The sequence below is a fragment of the Spodoptera frugiperda genome, chromosome 2, assembly GCF_023101765.2.
Source record: "Spodoptera frugiperda isolate SF20-4 chromosome 2, AGI-APGP_CSIRO_Sfru_2.0, whole genome shotgun sequence".
NCBI lineage: Eukaryota > Metazoa > Arthropoda > Insecta > Lepidoptera > Noctuidae > Spodoptera > Spodoptera frugiperda.
This window is the reverse complement of record NC_064213.1, coordinates 4,788,581-4,810,409: the sequence shown is the minus strand read 5'-3', so window position 1 is coordinate 4,810,409 and position 21,829 is coordinate 4,788,581. Positions and strand designations below refer to the sequence as shown.

At 33.5% G+C, this 21,829-nt stretch overlaps 1 protein-coding gene across 1 annotated transcript; it reads right to left on the bottom strand.

Moving 5' to 3' along the window:
- Positions 1–1,137: 1,137 nt before the first annotated feature.
- Positions 1,138–21,245, bottom strand: LOC126911593 (uncharacterized). The gene is made up of 4 exons (XM_050699481.1): positions 21,191–21,245; positions 20,483–20,638; positions 1,654–1,809; positions 1,138–1,380 (listed from the first exon to the last, which is right to left on the bottom strand). Exons 1-4 carry the CDS (start codon positions 21,242–21,244, stop codon positions 1,138–1,140), a joined length of 609 nt encoding a protein of 202 aa, XP_050555438.1. The 5' UTR covers position 21,245.
- Between the last annotated feature and the right edge of the window lie 584 nt (positions 21,246–21,829).

Sequence of the window (21,829 nt, the reverse complement as noted above, 5' to 3'; positions counted from 1 at the left end):
ACTATATCTCACATTATCCTTTATTTGATTGTCCTGACTTTAAAAGAGACTATGACCTCTAAGTTTGTTTCGGTATTTCTTCTCAGAGTAGTCGGATAGGAAATGCCGGCCTCATCTAGTTATTTCAAAGATTGACGTGTAAAAGTGTTATTTTGTAACTAACTTGCAGAAATAAATATCATTTATCATAAGTTTAATAGAATACCATAGCACCTGATATGATGGACTGACCAAAAATAAGCAGCAACAAAATGCCGTGTTCTTGAGTGTACGAGGTGCGTAGTCCGATAAGAAAAGCGTCGTATAGACATCTAGGTCTGTTTGGATGGCCGACCAAGACCACTCAGTCAAAACTGGAACGATTTAGAAGAAGAATGTCTATGCCACGACCTTCAGTAATGATGAGAACAACAATGCTTTCCACTACGTATATGAATAGTAAAAATTGTAATTTAAAATTAATACGAAATTAATTGACCGTTAAAATGGTGGAAAAAATACGTGGTCATTATGATGATACAAATTGTAATGATAGTAATGGTACTCATACTATTTTAAATATGATTTACTAATGTATAATATTCGTACACACTGATAGATAAATATAAAAATCGATCTACCGATTTTTCAATCAACGGATAACTTTTACTCATCGATTTAAGTGTGGGAGAGCCATGCTTCGGCTTCGAGTGGGCAGGCTTGACCGGAGTGATACCACGGCCTCAAAGAAAACCGACGTGAAACAATGCTTGCGTTGTGTTTCGTGGTGAAAGTGAGGGTTCCGTAGGCCCAATTATAACAATCTTCCCAATCCCCGATTCTCCAACCACCCTTAAATTCCTAACCCCCAAACGGCCGGCAATGCCCTTGTAACGCCTCTGAGGTTTTGGGTGACCATGGACGGCGGCGATTGCTTACCATCAGGTGATCCGTCAAAATCATTCCTTTGATGAAGTTATCTTGCGTTGGGAAAATCAGCCTTTAATTTAACATAACTGAACATCATGAAGTTTGAAATTATTTAATGAGTGCCATAATAATAGGGAAATAATTTTAGAGGTAAATCTCACTCATATATAAAACGCAAAGATATTCAATAAAACACAACACATATAACTTTCATACAATTTATATTTTTTAAATCAGTGCTAATTCCTTATTAATATTATGTTTCACAGCTTTATTCTTCTTCACATCCTTTGGATTCATTTTTTGAGTTATTTTTATAAAGGTCTTCCATCGAAACACTTCTTCATTGGTGTGTGTGAAGAATCCCTGGACATCAGCTCGCGTTCGTACAATCATTGAGGAATATGTGAAAGGAATGGTGTATGGGAAATTCTCCAAATGAATCGTCATGTTCACAAAATGATATTCGCCCTGGAAATATAAAAAAGGATATTATAATAATTATAGTACCTACATTTTTATAATAACTATCGCGAGACATACTAAATTAACTGAAAATCACGGTTTACTCACGTACATTAATAGAGAAGAACGAGCAAGAAACTTCATACTTAGGTATACCTATTACTCTTTTTTAATCAGGTTCACAATACAATTTTGGTTATATTGTTTCTGTTGCTTCAATTACGTGAAAATGACTAAGTCGTGTATATAATATAATTAAATGAATACAATGAAACTCACAGCTGGGAATGGACACGTCCAATTTTCTGGGAACTGCTTGGCATACATTTGTCCGAAGAAAGGCTCGTGGTAGAGGAAATCGCAGAACGTGTACGCTACGTTTAGAGGGGTCGGTATGTAATGGCCGGCGAGATATTCGTATAATGCCATTTTTAACTGAAATATAAAAACGTTTATAAAATTATTTGACCATATTTTTTATTTCGAGAGCTTTTTTTATGATATAGGTAATACATGTCGGCGAGTTGATGAAATCTTTTTTTATGTGGGGCTGAAACGCTCATAAGGATGATTCTTGATTTAAACTCAGAAGGATAAACAGAAAGAAAAATATATTCTTGTTCTGCAAAAGTTTTAAATGCAGTGTCAAAAAGAAAATCTCCCGAATGCCCGACTGACACAGTGTATGTTTGAAATAAACAATATTATTAGTACCTAGCAAGTGTAAATATGGTGAGTGATAAAATATTTAATTGTTACAGTGTCCGTGTATAAATTCGAAAATTCGAAAACCCTAAGATTTTAACCCAAGAACCAGTAAGCGGTGCTTGGTAGTTATGCTTATGCTTCACACGATCACACGTATTTTTCTATACATCCAAATAAATGGCGAAAATGTATGACGCCATTTCTCGTAAAACTCATCAGAATACGTCCAATTTCCGATACAATCGTTATCCATTTGCGATACCATAAGAATGTATCCATAAAAGTTTCAGTGTGTACCAAGTATTATCTATTCTCATCGCCTGACGTCATCAGCTCACCCTTTTGCCAACAAAAGTCTTGCATCATTTATTACCGGTGAACGCTATTTTAGGAACAAAAGATAAGATTTATGTATGAAGATACCAAGCATTTTGGTAAATAAGCGCCATGATTAGTATTGGAAGAGAAAATGTTTTGTTTTACACAATAGAGAGCTGTTTTACAGCGTAATGCAACATCATACCGTTTTATTTTTGAATAAATAGACAAAGATGAAAAGTTTAATGTACCTATCACGTACTTTTCACACTATGAGTTACATGATGTGTTAAACCAGCTTAGCTATTAGTTGTGAGAATAATCTCAACCAACGAATTATCAGGTATAAAAGAAATAGCCTAACAGTATAGGTTTGCTCCACTCTAGACACCAATGACAAAATATAAAGTAAAAGTAAAGTAAAAATATAAATAAAAAGCCCAATGATATATTTTATTTGAAACGAAGCGAAACCGAAATTCACCTAGTCACCCTTGCGAGCACGGAACCAAAAAAGTTATTACATTTTCGAACCTTACAACACGTATTTGAGAATAAGTTTGTTGGAGTACCCTTAGTATAAGTTTGCTTTACGTTTGAAGTAACCTAAACGAGAGTACGTTCGGCTCTCTGATTGGCCGGATCGAATAAACCAACCAATCCGAGCGCCAGCCGCGCGTTCGTTTCGATTACTTTAAAAGTAAAAAAAACTCGTACTAAGGGTACAGTACCTACCGTCATATTATCGCCGACTCCCACCAAGGACTCCAGTTCCATACTGACATATAGAGGAGAGTTTCGGCTGAACTTTCTGAAGACCACTGACAAGTTCTTCAGGTATTTCTTATTGATATATTCTACTTCATGTCTCTCGGGCGCTATCTCCATAGCCTGTAATGAAGACATAGATAGAATTATTATTGGAAGGAAGCTAAAATTTTCATTGTAACGGTTCTTTGATATTTTTTAAACAGTCTTAATCAAATCTGTGATTACAGGGTATAAACGGAACGCCCAAAAACGGCTAACAGGTAAGGGCAAAAACGTGTTTTATTAAAAAAATGAATTCAATGTTTATTTTATGTAATAATACGAGTAGTTGTAAACAACTGCTTAAGGTTGATGGTGCATGAATAACACGAAAACTAAAAGGATTAAAATTATAAAAACAAGAAAAAATTGAAGCGTTTTTCGGGTGCGTTCCGTTTACCCCATCGATTGTAGACAACGTTGTTATGACTCCTCTGGTGTTGCAACTTGCAGGTTAACCTAAGAATATGGTAACCCATCCGGCGAGTCGTACGCTTTGATGTTAGTTTAAAAAATGGCTGTGACATACGGACGGACAGACAGACAGACAGACAGACAGATATGACGAATCTACATTACATTAAGTAATTATGTAATGTAATATTACAGTAAGGGTTCCGTTTTTTGCCATTTTGCTACGGAACCCTAAAAAGTGTTATTCCCTAAAGCAATACGTAAAAGAGTTTTTATGTGGTCATGCTAAATCAAAATAAATAAATAAATAATATTTAAACGTAATTTTGTACGGTAACAAAAATTTTTTATACATTACCCAAATTAATCGTAAAATGTACACAATGGCCAATATTTTCATTACAACTAACATCTTTCTGGTAGTTGATGGGATTTTAATACTCACATATATTTATAACCTATCTATCTACTTACATAGACACATTCAAATGTATTCAATACTAATAGGCGAATTGCGTGATTACGTGATTTTGTTTTATATTATTTTTAGTTTAAAGACTATATTAAAAGAAAATGTTGATAAAATATTCTTCTTTTCAAAAAAAGAACATTAGGAATTGGATTAGAATTTTAAATGTAAAGTTTTAAGAACTGAAAGTTCTAAGAACTGATGAAAATAATTACATCTAAGTTTAATATTCTCTTTAACTTACTTAGCATAAGTAGTTTAAAATATTGTTTACAATATAGCAAATACTTTTTCTTCCCTTCCATTTTAAAAACTACATGGAGCGAAACCGAGTGACAATATTAGTAACTCGGAAGCGAAAATAAATTGTATCAAAAGTCATTCAGTTTAATTTGTGATACAAAATACGCATTTTATTACATTTTAATAACTATATTACGTCCGAGCTTCCTGTTTACTAAAATATATTAAATTCTATACAATAGAAGTGTAGGGCATAGCAATGTAATTATTTCGCCAAATAAGTATTTATGTTTTGGTAGAACAGGCTTCCCGTGTTCCCATCCCATTTCTACTATTATAATTACCATGTTTATTAATTTCTTTGACGTTGGCAAAAAATTAACAAGAAAGAGGATAGACCGATTTGTCTCCTAATAAACATCCATTCGCATATACTCCTGTTCATCCGTGATCATGGCGCTTGCAATAGTGCCGAAATATGGGAAACGCAAAGTAATTAATGAACATGGTAAATATTCCATGGCAAGTTCTAAAGAACTTACAATGTTTTACTATGACTGATACAAAGCAACTTACATAGCAAAATCAAAAAAGTCTACTCTCGAAAAGACGAAAAGACCAAAAGACGAAAAGACCGACCTAAATCCGGGACAAAGCTTTCACTGGCCCTTATATTTTATCGTTTTCACTCAAACCAAAGGTCTGAGGTCAACATAAATCATAGTGTAATATAATAGTACCTACACACTTTTTAAAAAGTGGGGGTCACTAGTTCATTGATGCAGGAACTACGCGTATTTCATTCACGTTTCTGCTTTTCATATTAATTCAAGTGTAAACGCCGAGGGGATAAAATGGAACGGTGTTAGAAAAATATTCTTTAGTGTGATGTTAAATGTGGGGGAGCCATGCATCGGTACAAATGGGCCGGCTTGACCAGAATAATACCACGGCCTCACAGAAAACCGACGTGAAACAACGATTGCGTTGTATTTCGATGTAAAGTCAGGTCACAGGAGGCCCAATTACCCCCTTTCCAATCATCCGAATCCCCGATGACCTAACAACCCTTAAATTCCTAACCCCAAAAGGCCGGCAATGCACTTGTAACGCCTCTGGTGTTTCAGGTGTCCATATGCGACGGCGATTGCTTACTATCAGGTGAACCGTTTGCTAGTTTACCGGCTTATACCATAAAAAAGATATTATATGTATGTACTGCTATGTATTTTGTTGAGTAAAGATAGTTTTATGAAAGGCTGGGATTAAAGAGTTTTAAAATAATGGTAGAGCATGAGTCAGAACTGCGCGTCGAGGATTTACTAGAAACTTGTTCGTATAAAACGTGGGTTGTTCTCAACTTGTTCTTTTTCGTTGGAAAATAGGTAATTCTTGTCGGAAATCTATACTTATAATAAATCTGTAGAGAGGTCAATTCTGTACATGAAATATATTTCCAAAATAACTATCAGCGGGTGATAAGTGATCGATACTGACGCCAAAAATGCAATCAGAAAAATTTTTGTCTGTCTGTCTGTCTGTCTGTCTGTCTGTCTGTCTGTCTGTATGTTCTTTATAGAAACAAAAACCACTGTACAGATTTCAACGAAACTTAGTACAATTGTTCTACATACTCCTGGGCAGGTTATAGTATACTTTTCATCACGCTACGATCAATAGGAGCAGAGCAGTGAAGGGAAATGTTGGGAAAACACTCCATTTTTTAAGCTTCCGCCGCGTGTGCAGCCTTAACGGTTAAAGCTACACAGAAATAATGTATGACGGAAATGTTCTCCTTAAAATTGTTTAAAAAATATTCCACGACAGCAAATGTCTATCTATTATGGTTGACTCACAATAACACGTATAACTCCCGATAGCTTAGCAGTTCGGAGCTTTCTGATTATATTTGTCTACTCTTACGTTTATAACACTCTCATTCATTCATTCATTCATTCATTCATTCATTCATTCATTCATTCATATTATTATAATAAATCTGTAGAAGGGTCAATTCTGTACATTGAAAATATTGAAAGAATAAATAGCAGGGGGTGTTACTGGATCGATACCAAACCCAAATATGTGATTAAAATGTTTTTGTCTGTCTGTATTCGGGCATCACGTGAAAACTAAACTAACGGTTCGATTTCGATGAAACTTGGTATAATTATACCTTATTATACAGGGATCTCCTTAATTATTATGGGCCTCGCCGTATTTGGCTCTAATAGATATTTATAAGATGTCATTGTCAGAGTTACTCAAAATGGAGAAATAAAACTTCCACGCGAAAACCGACATCCGCGCGGACGGAGTCGCGGGCGGAAGCTAGTACTGAATAAATGTATAATTTATTTCATAATAAAACCATCCTGTAGATTTATCTTGAACTAGTGACTTTGGCGTAGCGTGATGTTTTATAGCCTATAACCTTCCTCGATAATTGGACTATCCAGCACAAAAAGACTTATTCAAATCAGTCCAGTAGTTTTGGGGGTTAGCGCATTCAAACTAATCAACAAATAATCTCAGCTTCATTTAATAATTACAGAAACCATTTTACTGAAGAAAATGTTCTGAAGAACAGCAAACTCGTTGCCAGTAATAATATTTGCATTACTAAAGTAGCTTCTACTAACATTCTACAACATTTTTTTCATCCTACTTCTATGACATATTGTATTGTTAATTTTAAATCATTGGAGATTCTTTAAAAAAATCTGTGATAACTACTACTGCCACTACACTCTTCCTAATATAAACTAGCATTAACCTGACCTGGTAATTGAACTCAAACATTCAAGTTCAACATCCACGCTTAATACGTACATCACAACAATCCAATTTACTATTCATCTATTCAAACTTCAACTACAAAGACATTTTCTTACCTTGAATCCAGGACAATACTGCGGAACATTAATCATATTTTGATATTGCTTTGAAACCAACCAGCTAAAGGAAACCCGTCTATTAGGCTATTAAAACTGTGGCTTCCTTCAACTCGGTCGTGGGTTGTAGCCGGTCGTAGCAACAGCTATTGTTCTTGAAATATTACATCGGGTTGCTCCCAATTTGTGAATTGAGAGTTTGTATTATAACACGTTTTTCGTTGGAACGGGTTGTAGGTTTGTATTTATTTAACTTTACAATTTTCTTGGGTTATTTAATCGATTCGTAAAAGTCACGCATTTTGAGACTTTTATATTATATTTCGATTCATCACCAGCCTGTAAGTGGCCACTGCTGAACACAGGCCTCTTTTCACAAGGAGAAGATTTCAGTATTTAATCACCTTGCTTAATGCGGGCTTTAGATTGCGGCCTGGCGATTTCAGGCGTGAGGGGGCGGGCATCTTGAACCTTCAGTATACCACGGCTACCTCTGGGCAACTACGACTATTTCGAGTATAGTCTTTCGATACGAAACCAGCAAACAATACATTTCTCCCATTGAAACAAAATCCCAATAAAAGAACTAATCCTTTTCTTATATTCTTGCAAGCATCTCTAAACAACACGGCTACTTAGTCCTTACAATCTGCTACAACAATATGTTACAACGCTAAGCGGTTTAGCATTCGCAAAAGTGTAGACTAATCGAATACTTTGCCAAGACTAAATTGAGTGGCTTCCTTGCCAAATTCTAGGCTAAGAAAGATTTAGAGTTTCTACATCCCCTTAGACATTAGACAAGTTATTCATGGGCCGTATTCACGCGGATACCATGTAAATAGATGTTCCAACACGGCAATTTCCAGTTCAATTTAAATGCTTGGCGACAGGCCAGGTCAATCGGGTTTAATAACTGGCTAAATAGTCCAGCGTGACAGCCCTACTGATGCGGTTTAGTGGCGGTTATTGGTAGAAATTGGATTATATTAAAATTTTATGTTAATTAGGATTTTTTGGAACTAATGAAAAGCAGTGGTGATTGGAACTTGAAACGGGTTATTATTTAACATGTTTTTCTATTTCTATGAGTTTCCGATATTTCGGCACTGTTGCAAGCGCCATGATCAAGGATGAACTGACATAGAAATAGAAAAACATGGTAAATATCCCGTTTCAAGTTCCAATTCTAATGTTAGTGACCATGTCAGTTTAAAAACTTATACAGCAGTGGTGATGGTAAAATTTCACTTTTTTTATGGCATACATCGGTAAAATACCCGACAGATGACTTTATAGTAGGTAAGTAATCGGTGGCACACATGGACACCCAAAAACTAAATGAATATAAGAATAAGATTAGAGGAGTTAGAAGTCTCTTGCCAACTCTTAGAGGTAACGAATCTTCAAAAGATCTCATGATATCCTAGTTCAAAGACTCGGGTTTAATTTCGGGATCGGATAAACTAGTTGGAACTGATTAGGATTTGTATTTTCCAATACTTATGAGATGAGACCTGTTTGCTGTCCGGAGCTGCGGACAACCTAGCGGGTTTACTGGTTTACACCCCCTCTCGTCTCGCCCAACCCAAGGTGAGAGAAATCGTTGATGAAATGATTTTCCTCCATTAAAAATGCCTATTTGCCGTGTTTGATCCATTTAAACATTTCAATAATATTACAAAAATGTACCTAGACACCTTTGAAGAGCAAAATAATAGATTCTTATAATAAGCTTCAAAAATCTTCCACAAAAATACTACTTATATGTCACCGTTCTATTGTCAATAGAGGCGAGACAGTTTGCAAGCCGAGCTCGGTTACACCCCACACAATTGGTTTTGTGTCACGTCTATCGAATATTCGAATTGGTTTTAACCTCACTATGTAATAACTTTCCATATTGCTTTTTCTATGTGCTTGTAAATAAATATTCCTTTATTTAGTTAACTATATAGTTATAGTTAGAAAAATTGTTTTACATATAGGTAGGTAAGACCTAAGTTTTGTTTATTATTGAAATTAAATATTATACTAGTAGTATACTAGTTTATATTAGTTAACAATAGGAAAAAGGAAACCCAATAAATTCACAGCTTTACAAACTAAGAATTAACCTTTAACCCTTTAAACGCCTGTGAATTTCCGTGTCTCTGCCGCTTATGTCGTATTGCTACGACAAAGGACGTATAATTTTTTCGTTCTATTTACACGATTGCTCCTCCTTATTTAGCGTAGATATAATTATTTCACTATCAATCTTCTCCTCGAAGGTCGCTCCTTCCTTCTTTCACCATCTATAAAGAATCAGGAAAGAGATCAACCGTGACGTCATCAGAGTAAAAAAAAATAAATTCACTATGTATTGAGTTTTTTTTTAATTTTACTAAAGATTTTCTATTCACCTGTTTTTACCATGCACTCTACCTATGTATATTGGAACAGTATTCCTGTTAAATTTGCTGTAGACCATTTCTGTTATGCTTCATAGAGCCGTTTGTTTTTTAAATTGATTTTTAAAAGCCAATTTTTTGTATACAATGGAGCTGACAGCAAATTGTTTTTGTATATTGACTACCGGTGTTTATATAAAATATGGTAGTATTTCACCTGCGGCTTCACCCGCGTATTATTTAAAAGGTTTTCTTTCATATAAGTTACATCCTGTAGAAAAGTCGCCCAAAAAAGAAGGTAAAGTAATTGATCTTTCCCTTGTCCGCCTTGTACATTATTTTAAAATATTAGACACGTATTTTATATTTTCTTACGGACACAAATACTTTCAATTTCAAATATCACGTGACGTCACTTCTATGTACATTTTGTACGGAGAAATGAAGTATTTGCTCCCACTCGTAAAGTTTGAAAATAAAAAAAAAACACATTTCAAATATTTTTTCATTTCCTAACTGACGGACTAAATAGATTTTTAATTTTCATACCCCGTCATCATCCGTATTCAGTCCAATTTATCATTTTGGAGCCTATTTTAACAATACATACAAAACAATAAGTGTGGGAGAGCCATGCTTCGGCACGGATGGGCCGGCTCGACCGGAGTAATACCACGGCCTCACGGAAAACCGACGTGAAACAACGTTTGCGTTGTGTTTCGTTGTGTGAGTGAGGTTACCGGAGGCCCAATTCCCCCCTTCCCAATCTTCCCCATCCCCGATTCCCGAACAACAACCCTTAAATTACTAACTCCCAAAAAGCCGGCAACGCACTTGTAACGCCCCTGGTGTTTCAATTGTCCATGGGCGGCGGCGATTCCTTACCATCAGGTAATACGTCTGCTCGATTACCGGCTTGTTTCATAAAATAAAAAAAAAATAAAAAAAAACACTCAAATTCGTTATTTTTAATAGTTTATAGAACAATTTTGTTTTTTATAAAAATTGTTTGTACATTTGTTTAAGTTGGTAACGTTTTTAGTTTATTGTTTTAAATAGCCGCTGGCATTCACCATATTTATATTTACACAATAACACATATTTCTAATATTTGAATATAACATGAAATGTAATTGGAAAACAATATTTTTAAAATAACATCTGGGGGCACGGTAGTGCCCCCGCCAAGACGAGCCAAGCGAAGCGCAAGCGCAAGGGCACTACCTACCTTTTCTCGAAGCGCTTCGTCGTATTTTTGAACCTTCATAACTTGAGTTTGGGTTATACCAGATAAACAAAATTTTCAGGATATAATGTCAGTGGTAGACTTAATAAACCTCTAAAGTTTCAATTGCATGGCTCTTATACTTTAGATTTTATTGATATCTAAAATACCCCGATTTCGTCACTCACTCACTGATGATCAACAAAATTCTTAAGGTACTTCCTGAAGTCCTAGAAAACTGAAATTTGGTATGTAAGCTAGTATTAGTACCCAAACAACAAAAAAATCCTAAAACTTGGAACTTTTACCCCCCAACCCCTTAAACTAGGGGTGAAAGTTTGTTCGAGACTTCTGCAACTTTTGACGCTAGAGGTCTGAATGCGGCCGCGGAGGGGTAAAAATCTGAAATAGGGAAAGTTAATTAAAACCTACAAAAAGAAATGAAATCCCACAAAAACATTTCATGTTAAATGTTGCCAAGACGAGACCATATTGCCTGCACTGTCAAAAAGTAATCAGATCTAGTGTGGAGCCAAGTTTGTAGGCGTGCAAACCTTGGACGTAACTGGCGAGTTGGCCGCAGTGCAGGCAATATGGTCTCGTCTTGGCAACATTTAACATGAAATGTTTTTGTGGGATCACATTGTTATTTTCATTATTAAATTATTCTATCGTCTATGCATTCATATTTTTGTTGTACTATCTATACTAACCTATAATTTAGTTTTAAATTATTGTATTTGTATTTTATTTACATAACTTATTTATAACTTAATTTACTTAAAAACTATTGTTATCCGCGTTGTGTTTCGTAGTGTGTGTGAGATTACTGGAAGCCCAATTACCCCCTCCCCATTCCCAATCCCGATTTGGCAAAAACCCGACCTAAAGGCCGGCAACGTACTTGTAACGCCTCTGGTGTATTGGATGTCAATAAATGGCGGCGATTGCTTACCATCAGGTGATCCGTCTGCTCGTTTACCGGCTTATAACGTAAAAATACCTACCTAATGTACTATTTAATTTTATGTAGATAATACATGACAACATAAACAAAATGGCTGACTAACAAAACGCTAACAAATGAATACCAAAAACAATAACAAAACGCATACATTTACAAAAGAAAATTATAACACTCCCTTTGTGCTACTATCCATACAAAATTTGTGAAAATTAAAATAATTAATTCCCATTCATTATTTAGGACTATTGTGTTCAACAATAGCTTGTCACATTGACAGGAAATAATTTATACTGCACCCGCTGTTCATGAATGTACAATGTACAGTCGAGCTCAATAGTTATACCAAACGGGAATAAAAAAAAAATGAAACAATATTAGACATGGACATGTATCTGTTATTTTGTCGTATAAAAATACAACATATATTATGTAAAACTAATTAATACATCATCATCATCATCAGCCGGAAGAAGTCCACTGCTGAACAAAGGCCTCGCCCTTAGTAAATAAGGGGGAGATCCTTTAATTAATACCTGGTTAAATTAAGCTAGCTACGTTATTCGTAAGTAAGTTTATAATGTTGGCAGAACACCTAGCTACATTGGAACGAGCTTCACTGACAGACAGACTGACTGATATTTATTTGACGTTTCAAAAGTGCCTAATCAAAGATGAAATAGATGCTTTAAATTTGACGTTACTAGTAGTGACGTCACGTGACATTTTAAATTAATATAGGTAAATAATCGCCAAAAGCTTTCATTACATGAGAAAAAAAAATGGTATCTAATATTTTTCATTATCTAACTGATGATCTAAATACATTTTTAATTTTATATCCTTATTTACACTGTACCACTGTCCATGAATGTACACTTGTACAGTCGAGTTCAATAGTTATTATCAATTATAATATTCATTGGAAAATGGATGGCACGTCTAACGCTTGAGTTCTTCGGTTTTATCTATACATATAATAAAATCGTAGAAAAGTGCTGTCTGTACATTGAAAATAAAAATAAAAAAAATAGCAGGGGTTATTGTTATGTCGATGTCGAACCCAAAAATGTAATTAACTTTTTTTTTGTCTGTTTGTCTGTTTGTCTGTTTGTCTGTTTGTCTGTTTGTCTGTTCGTCTGTGCGCGCTAATCTCAGAAACGGCTGATCCGAGTTGGATGCGGTTTTCACGAATATATTGTGGGATGCTTAAATTTACATTTAGTGTTCGTTTCATGTCAATCGGTTCATAAATAAAAAAGTTATGTCAAATTAAAGAATCACGTCGAACATTCTATGCTTATACCATTAATCTCCGCAACTTTTTGACGGATTTGGTTGAAATTTGGTACAGATATAGTTTAGAACCTTAGAAAGGACATAGATATATTTTTATTTCAAAAATCAAAAAATAAAATAAAAATAAAATAAAAATAAAATAAAAATAAAATAAAAATAGAATAAAAATAGAATAAAAATAGAATAAAAATAAAATAAAAATAAAATAAAATAAAAATAAAATAAAAATAAAATAAAAATAAAATAAAAATAAAATAAAAATAAAATAAAAATAAAATAAAAATAAAATAAAAATAAAATAAAAATAAAATAAAAATAAAATAAAAATAAAATAAAAATAAAAATAAAAATAAAATAAAAATAAAATAAAATAAAAATAAAATAAAAATAAAATAAAAATAAAATAAAATAAAAATAAAATAAAAATAAAATAAAAATAAAATAAAAATAGAATAAAAATAGAATAAAAATAGAATAAAAATAGAATAAAAATAAAATAAAAATAAAATAAAAATAAAAATAAAAATAAAAATAAAAATAAAAATAAAATAAAAATAAAAATAAAAATAAAAATAAAAATAAAAATAAAAATAAAAATAAAAATAAAAATAAAAATAAAATAAAATAAAAATAAAAATAAAATAAAATAAAAATAAAAATAAAATAAAAATAAAATAAAATAAAAATAAAATAAAAATAAAATAAAATAAAATAAAAATAAAATAAAAATAAAATAAAATAAAATAAAATAAAATAAAATAAAATAAAAATAAAATAAAAAAAAAAAAAATAAAATAAAAAATTAATTTATTCCGGACATACAGCGCCATCTATTATGTGTATGTCGGGCTGTTCCTATACTCCGTAGATAGATGGCGTTGATCGCGCAATGGTGTAATTACAATTGTTCAGTTCATGTTATTGTTTTAATTCATTGGAAATTTGTTTTTACAAAATAGTAAAAAGCAATGAAAAATATAACATAATACAACTTTTAGTACAAAGAAAACGCTCTAACGGAGTATAGATAATTCTATGTCGATCGTTACACGACTTCGGTTCATGTTATTGTTTTAATTCATCGAAAAAAAGTTAACAAATAGTAAAAAGGTATGAAAAAAATTATATCAATATAATTAAACTTTTAGTACAAAGAAAATGCCCGAACGGAGTATAAATAAATAATCCAAGTTGTCTTTATCCTCGATAGATGGCGTTGGGAGCGAAATAAATTGCGCTATGGTTTTGTTACAATTATTTGGTTGGGTATCGGCCAAGCGCTTCGGTACTATTGTAGAAAATGTGTATTATCAGTCGTATGATTATTTGTCTGTAGTGGTCCTGCTGTTTCGTATATTCTAAATTGGTTTCGTTGTATTTGTCAATTAATAAGTTTATTTGTTGGGTTTTCCTGGTTTTCTGGTTAAACTTTTTAACGTAGGTTTAGTTTGATATCGATTATTAGTAGCTACTGTAGTTAGTATTTTAAAAAAATTGTAAGTCTAATTTATAAATTAATTAGATTAGATTTAAGTCGTTTCTTTTAAATTATTTAGTTTAAGCTTGGTTATTATAGCATAAAGGATAGGTTCTAATATAATTTCTTTTTTAATTGTTATAAATTCGTAATTCGTAGCTTTCTTTAGTTTTAAGTTAGTTTTCATCTTAAGTTCGGAAAGATTATAATATTTCTTTAGTTAAAGTCCGTTTTTAAACTATTTTTTCAATGCCCTAAGTGAGTATACATCTATTAAATTCAAACGCAGAGCTCATTATGTTGATTTTTGAAGAGTTCCCTGGAATATCTTCCACATCTCATTTTTGAAGAGATCCCGCGAGATCGGGAACTCATCATCATCATCATCATCATCAGCCTATAGCTATGGGAACTATGTGGTTAAAACCAAAAATTTGCCGGAAGTCACTATTCCACGCGAACGAAGTCGCGGGCAAAAGCTAGTATTGAATAAATTCATTGTTGTATGGACTTCAATAGCAATTATTATGAGTGTAGTACTCGTAGTTCGGAAGTAGTGTAGACTTGTTGAACTATTGTCCAGTTTACAATTACTCAATGGAAATGGTAGGTATTTACTAAGGTTTTGGTTGCTATTGAACAATTTTTCCTTTTACATAGTGATTTTAAGAAGGTTTTTGCTTAATGAGAGATTATGTTCACCATGCTTCGCCCGCATTCCCGTGGGATAAAAAGTAATATTTGTGTTAACATAGGCCACACCACTACATAACTTAGTGTCAGTGGAAACGATCACATAGTTTCGCAACTTAGCTATTAAATCCTTGTAACATAGCTACATAGCACTTCTATGATTTTCCACTTCTATGAAAAGCACCCTTAACCAGTCTCAGTGAATACCGTACCAGTATTTCATATAACAAGATACTTTGTCCCCATATTCAAAGAAAAGAAGAATATCTCCTGTCTCACGATACGTTCTAGCGAAGAAACCTTCTAACAAACTTCCACGAAATCTAGAACATAAAAAGATAACACCAACATTCGCTCTCATTCCATTCCCCTAAAAAGATCCATGTAACAATATTTATTAGCAAAATAACAAAAAATTACCGCTATAAAGTACACCTGACGACGCAATCAATGTACACGGCTGCACATCAAGCTACACACAACCAGTTTATCGTGATCCCGCTTTGTATGACCTTTCCGCATATTTGACGGTCAGTTTATACTGGTTTTGTATCACTTGATGTGTACTAGGGTGACAGTAAGAAACGTACAGGGACATGATAAAGACGACATAGCCCATAACAGTTTCAACGCTGAAGGGAACACGGTGACAACTTTTAGTACCGGTAAACTATGGCAACTTTACCAGACCCTTGGCAACTTTACCATACTATAGGTATTCGGTATAAACTCATTTATCTAAAAATCTACCCACTAGAATTCTGTTTTGTAATAGTAGTATTTTTTAGACTTTAAAAGGAAATATTTACTATATTTTGCGTAGACGTAAGACTGCTATTATGCCAGTAATGGCCGTTACAGTGTAGTGCGTGAAAATGTGCTAAAAGTTAGTAGTTCCTAAATTGTGCTCACAGAGCCTAAATTATTTGTCACAGGTGAGTGAAATTTTGATCTTGTATGTATAATATAGTTGGGATTACTGTTGTAATGTCAGCAATTGCTTTTTCTTTAATTTATTGATAAATAATCGCTTCGGTAATGTTGACACAGGTTAGGTAAAGTTGCCACGGCCTGCTTTGTGGCAACTTTACCTACAGTTAGGGTTGGCAATAAATGTTTTTTTCCTTGTTTGTGTGTATGTAACCATTTTCGAATACCTAAATTTCCCAGCATAATAGTGAATATCCTGGATGATAAGTTATAATGTATTTAATAATACCTTTTGTTTTAGAGCCAAAATGGCTCACATGAAACAAAGCCGCAGAAAACTCGGAGCTAGACAATACTCGAGTATACGAAAGTAATGTTAAAATTAGCTATGGAAATAGTGAAGTCAAAAAATTAAAAAGTCAAAAGATTAAACATTATTTTGTAGCCTTTTTTTACAATTTTAAACATAAATACTTAAAATTTTAGAACTTAATTTAGTTTAAAAGGGAACAATATTTTTGTCAGATATTTATGCTTTTTTTTTACTTTAGGTTTAAGGTTTATAATTTTTTTTTTTAAATATACATGTCATAAAAAAATTTCTCATTTTTTGACAACCCCGAGCGTAACAAATTATTTGTATGTAAATTACGATGAAACCCGTGGCAACTTTCCCTACTGTCTGTGTAGCCGTTATCTTTATAGATTTCCTCATATTGTTTGCATTATAATACGAAGAGGTCCTAGATGAAGCCCTCTGTACCTCAACAACTCTTTAATATGCAATACACGATGAATACGGCGCGTAGGTAAAGTTACCAAAAATTTGGTATCTTTACCCATGTTGTTTTTTCTTTACTACGGCTAAAGTAAGCGTTTGTATATAATGACGATTACGGTAAAGTGAGCCAGATAGACTACAATTATAAATATATAGTTTTGGTTTCTATGCGTCTTATGGTTAAAAATATATTTCGATTTTTGTTCCAAAATATGGTAAAGTTGCCATGTTTTACGGTACTGTTTTAGTACTTTCCAACGTTTTATCAACTGTTTATCTCGGTTTTATTAAAAATGTTCATATTTGGGATCGTAAAAGCAATGTTTTTTTAATGTTTAGTTTGCGGTAGAGCAGGTAATGTTTGCGTAGTATTCGAATTTATTTAGTAGCTAATTATAATCTTTATCATCTTCAGCTAAAATAATGAGTACCTATATGTATCCAATTTATTTATTTCTATTTTTAGCCTAGGTCTTAAATCTTCCCTCTGCAGAGCAAAGGCCTTCCTGCCCTCCTTCCACTCTCTCTCTCTCTCTCTCTCTCTACCACCTCTCTACCGCAACATCTATATACCTTTATAGGTATAGAATAATCTGTACCCTATACAGAAACATAAAACTGAAAGTGATTTTATAATCACAGATATGTTAATCTAATCTGCTTTTCAAAGAACACAACACTTTTGTGATTATAATGCTAACTACATAATTTGTATAAGCTTATTTTTACACAGCTGCGTAGTTTAGGTAGGTAATCACTGAGCTACATTAATTCACCTATTTAAGAACAGCTTTATGAAATCACAGGCACTACAGAATCGCTTTCACAAACATCCACGCAAACTTGGACGGCAAAGCGCACTAAATCCTTTTAATAAAGCTGAAAATTGAAAAGCTGGACAAAAATAGTGTTGCGAAAATGCAAATTGAAACATAGCCAAGTTCATTAAAGTTCATTTCTGTGAAATAAAATATCTGGGCAACGAGTGTGATGAGAAATTGTGACACAGAAGCATTAAAATCTAAGGGTGCTTTTCCACCAGAGATGTGCTATGTAGCTATTCTACGAAGATATAATAGCTAAGCTGTGAAACTATGTGACCGTTGCCACTGATACTAAACTATGTAGCTGTGCGAGGAAGATGCGCAGCTCGAGTATGCGATGTATCGATAGTAGGGAAGCCATCCATAGTACACATCCATAGCACGCATCTTTCCATATAAAAGACATAGCTTAGCTGAGTCCGTTTCCACCAATGCTAAGCTATGTGTACCAATGAATATGATTGGTGGAAGCCAAACGCATTCACAGCAACGTAGCATAGCACTTCTCTGGTGAAAAAGCATTCTAATTTCCTTTATCCTATTCAAATATGCATTGGATTGCTAGTTAGTACTATCCTTCAAATGTGTAATTTGATATAATGCTATCCTAGAAGCCAGAAGGCAATTAACCTAATTCCAACATATCTTATTCTCATATTTCACCTTGCAGGTAGCCTTTCTGTGCTAAGTGATTTACTAGTTGAATTTATGTTCCAGAAGAACGGATTTGAGAAAATTAATCCAATTGCTAAACAGTTTCTTGCTTATTGTTTTTTTTTCCTACTTCTGTTTTTCGAGCCGAAGCCACAGCTACAGCTACACCCACAGCCATACAGCTACAGCTATAGTAACAGCTACAGTAACAGCTACAGTAACAGCTACAGTAACAGCTACAGTAACAGGTACAGCAACAGCTACAGTAACAGCTACAGTAACAGCTACAGTAACAGCTACAGCTACTACAGTAGCTACAGTAACAGCTATAGTAACAGGTACAGCAACAGCTACAGTAACAGCTACAGCAACAGCTACAGTAACAGCTACAGTAACAGCTACAGTAACAGCTACAGTAGCAGCTACAGTAACAGCTACAGTAACAGCTACAGTAACAGCTACAGTATCAGCTACAGTAAAGCTACAGTAACAGCTACAGTAACAGCTACAGCAACAACTGCAGCAACAGCTACAGTAATAGCTACAGTAGCAACTACAGTAGCAGCTACAGTAACTGATACAGTAACAGGTACAGTAGCAGCTACAGTAACAGCTACAGTAGCGGCTACAGTAACAGCTACAGTAGCGGCTACAGTAGCGGCTACAGTAACAGCTACAGTAGCGGCTACAGCGACAGCTACAGTAGCGGCTACAGTAGCGGCTACAGTAACAGCTACAGTAGCGGCTACAGTAACAGTTACAATAACTGCTACAGTTACAGGTACAGTAACAGCTAAAATAGCGGCTACAGTAATAGCTACAGTATCCGCACCCTAAGATTTTAATCCAAGAACCAGTAAGCGGTACTTGGTAGTTACCCATATCTTCACACGATCACACGTATTTTTCTATACATCCAAATAAATGGCGAAAAATTATGACGCCATATCTCGAAAAACTCATCAGAATACGTCCAATTTCCGATACAATCGTTATCCATTTGCGATACCATAGGAATGTATCCATAAAAGTTTCAGTGGATACCAAGTATTATCTATTCTCATCGCCTGACGTCATCAGCTCACCCTTTTACCAACAAAAGTCTTGCATCATTTATTACCGGTGAACGCTATTTTAGGAACAAAAGATAAGATTTATGTATGAAGATACCAAGTATTTTGGTAAATAAGCGTCATGATTAGTATTGGTGGAGAAAATGCTTTGTTTTATGCAGTAGAGAACTGTTTTACAGCGTAATGCAACGTCATACCGTTCTATCTTTGAATAAATAGACAAAGGTGAACGTTTTAATGCACCTATCACGTACTTTAAACACTATGAGTCACATATGTTCCAACCAGCTTAGCTATTAGTTGTGAGAATAATCTCAACCAAGGAATGATTGTCGGTTATAAAACGAATAGCCTAGCAGCCAATAAGTAGCCCAGTTTGCTCCACTCTAGACACCAATGACAAAATATAAAGTAAAAGTAAAGTAAAAATCTATATATTAATACGTGATGCAAAAACTTTGGACCGCTTTTTACGAAAATTGCGCCAACGTAGGAGCATAAAATTTGGTACACTTATAGTTTATGTGTAGGAGAAGTACAGAACGCGAATATTTTTCAAAAATAATGCTTATAAAGTACATTAAATCAATAAATAAAACATTACACACACATGCATAGTATCTGATCGTATTTGACAAAATGTCAAAATCGATAGACATTGCGATGATATTCTCACGTCTCATATGAAAAGAGTTTTATAAAAGAGTTTGTTTGAGTTTGAGTTAAATAAAAATTATCCTTGAACGTATGTTAAGTGGTATTGTAAATTAAATCGTATATGGTTGAATTTCGACCACTAGGCGACCATTAGTATAAATAAAAACCCAATGATATATTTAGAAACCGAAATTCAAATAGTCACCATTGCGAGTACGGAACAAAAGAAGTTGTTACATTTTCGAACCTTACATACAATACGTATTTGAGGACAGTACCTACCGTCATATTATCGCCGACTCCCACCAAGGACTCCAGCTCCATGCTGACATACAGAGGAGAGTTTCGGCTGAACTTTCTGAAGACCACTGACAAGTTCTTCAGGTATTTCTTATTGATATATTCTACTTCATGTCTCTCGGGCGCTATCTCCATAGCCTGTAATAAAGACATAGATCGAATTATTATTGGAAGGAAACTAAAATTTCCATCGTAACTGTTTTTAGATATTTTTTAAATAAATGATTAAGACAATCAAATCTGTGATTACGGATTATAAACGGAACGCCCAAAAACGGCTAACAGGTAAGGGCTAAAACGTGTTTTATTAAAAAATATGAATTCAATGTTTATTTTATGTAATAATACGAGTAGTTGTAAACAACTGCTTAAGGTTGATAGTGCATGAATAAAATGAAAACTAAATAAAAAAGTAGTGTTAAGTTTACATCCTGGTTAACAAAATGCTTATTACTTTGGTACTGCAGGCGGATCTAAGACTATGGTAACCGCTTACCACCAGGCGAGTCGTAAGCTTAATTGCTGATTGCTAGTTGCAATGCTAGTTTAAAATAGTTTTATACCCTAAAGCGATAGGCAAAAAGGTATTTATACCATATAAAGGTATTATGTGGTCATGCTAGATTCAAATAAATAAAAAATAAAAAGTATAATAACATATTTTGGTAACAAAACATTTTAATACATTACCCAAATTAATCGTAAAATGTACACAATGGCCAATATTTTCATTACAACTAACATCTTTATGGTAGTTGATGGGATTTTAATACTCACATATATTTATAACCTACCCATCTACTTACATAGACATATTCTAATGTATTCAATACTAATAGACGAAATGCGTGATTACGTGATTTTGTTTTATATTATTTTCAGTTTAAAGACTATAAAAAGAATATTCAAATACCGTTTTCTTCTTTAAAAATAAAGAACATTAGAGATTGGATTAGAATTTTAAATGTAAAATTTTAAGAACTGAAAGTTCTAAGAACTGATGAAAATAATTACATCTAAGTTTAATATTCTCTTTAACTTACTTAGCATAAGTGATTTAAAATATTGTTTACAATATAGCAAATAGGTACTTTTTCTTCAATTTTGAAAACTACATAAAGCGAAACCGAGAGACAACATTAGTAATTAGGAAGCGAAAATAAATTGTATCAATAGTCATTCAGTTTAATTTGTAACACAAAATACGCATTTTATTACATTTTAATAACTATATTACGTCCGAACTTCCTGTTTACCAAAATATATTAAATTCTATACAATAGAAGTGTGGAGCATAGCAATGTAATTACTTCGCCAAATAAGTACATA